Source organism: Lottia gigantea, assembly GCF_000327385.1.
Source record: "Lottia gigantea unplaced genomic scaffold LOTGIsca_9766, whole genome shotgun sequence".
Taxonomy (NCBI): domain Eukaryota; kingdom Metazoa; phylum Mollusca; class Gastropoda; family Lottiidae; genus Lottia; species Lottia gigantea.
In genome coordinates this window covers 1-1410 of record NW_008711155.1, presented here as the reverse complement: position 1 = coordinate 1410, position 1410 = coordinate 1, and the positions used below count along the sequence as shown (strand labels likewise).

General features: G+C 34.7%; 1 protein-coding gene across 1 annotated transcript; it reads left to right on the top strand.

The window, feature by feature from the left end:
• Positions 1-1102, top strand: LOTGIDRAFT_176986 (hypothetical protein; the record flags this gene model as incomplete). The annotated part of the gene is made up of 3 exons (XM_009069024.1): positions 1-157; positions 465-652; positions 1058-1102. Coding segments are annotated over 3 exons (390 nt in total), but the record flags the coding sequence as incomplete, so codon positions are not given.
• Positions 1103-1410: the final 308 nt, after the last annotated feature.

Below are 1410 nucleotides of genomic sequence, written 5' to 3'. Positions count from 1 at the left end.
GAACTTGCAGCTTTACAACAACAACAAAACCTACTGAAAATACTGGCTGAAAAACAGGAACAATTACGTGCTCTTCAAGGTAGACAGGATGCTCTGGTAGCTATGCATAAAGAAGCAGAGAAGAAACTACATATAGCACAAAATAAAGAGAACAAAGGTCAGTTTAAATATCTCAATACTACATGTTTCTGACTAAAATGGATATCGTAGAGTTCTGTCTAATTTCTATTAAATCAGTTGACATTGTCAAAATTCCTTGAAACACAAGTCTTCTTGATTATGTAAAGCTGGGAAATTTTGAAGATCTGGTCAGAAACAGATGTGAAAAAAGTAATTGCTCTACATTGTCCTGAAACACTTTATATGATAAAATGTAAAGAACATAAGTCTTACGAATTAAGGTAGGACTATAGGCTTACCTGCAGAACAACCATAGTACGATTAATCTTCCATATTTTTTTCAGCTAAAGCAGCAGTAAAAACAGCATCTGAAGCTGTACGTCATGCCAGTAATAGTAATCCTAATTTAACACCCACTGATGATGTAGAAGAGGACCCTGAAGCAGAGTTATCATCTACCCAAACTCAACTAGAACAACTTGTGAGGATGAAAAACAGACTTGAAATGTTAAAAAATGCCTCCACAGAACTGGTAAGATTATGTTATTTTGCTCCTCAAGTATGTTGGTTTCTGAGTTATTGCCCTTGACTTATAAAAAATACGTTAAATTTGCCTTGTATGCATGCTAAAAGCTAAAAATTGTATCTGATCTTGATGAAGCTTAGTATGCTTGTAGATATTGATCAGACCTCAGTCAAGTTCGAAATTGGTAATAATCAGATCAACGGTTTCAGTTGTTGCCCTTGACTTAATAACAATGTGTTAGATTTGCTTTGTTTGCCTGATGAAGGCTACAATCCCCTCTTGATGAAATTCAGTATGCATGTATATAATGATGAGATTTCGGTCAAGCTCGAAATTAGTAATAATTGGATGAATGATTTCAGGGTTATTGCCCTTGACTTAGTAAAAACACGTCAAATTTGGCTCTTGTAGGCACTCTATAGACTACAGTTTTTATCCGATCTTGATGAAACTTGAAAATATATCGATGAGATGTAGTTATGATAGAGGCTACAGTTTTTATCTGATCTCGATGAATCTTGGTATGCATGTACATTTTGATGAGATCTCGAGCTAAAAATGGTAATAATTGGATGAATTATTTTGGAGTTATTGCCCTTGAATTAAATCAATGTGTCTAATTTGGCTTGTAGGCACAATAGAGGCTACATGGTTTATCTGATAACGATGAAACTTGGTATGCATGTATAGATGGACAAGATCTCAGTCAAGTTTGAATTGCTAACAATCGGATGAAACTGTTATTGCCCTTGAATTGAAAATGC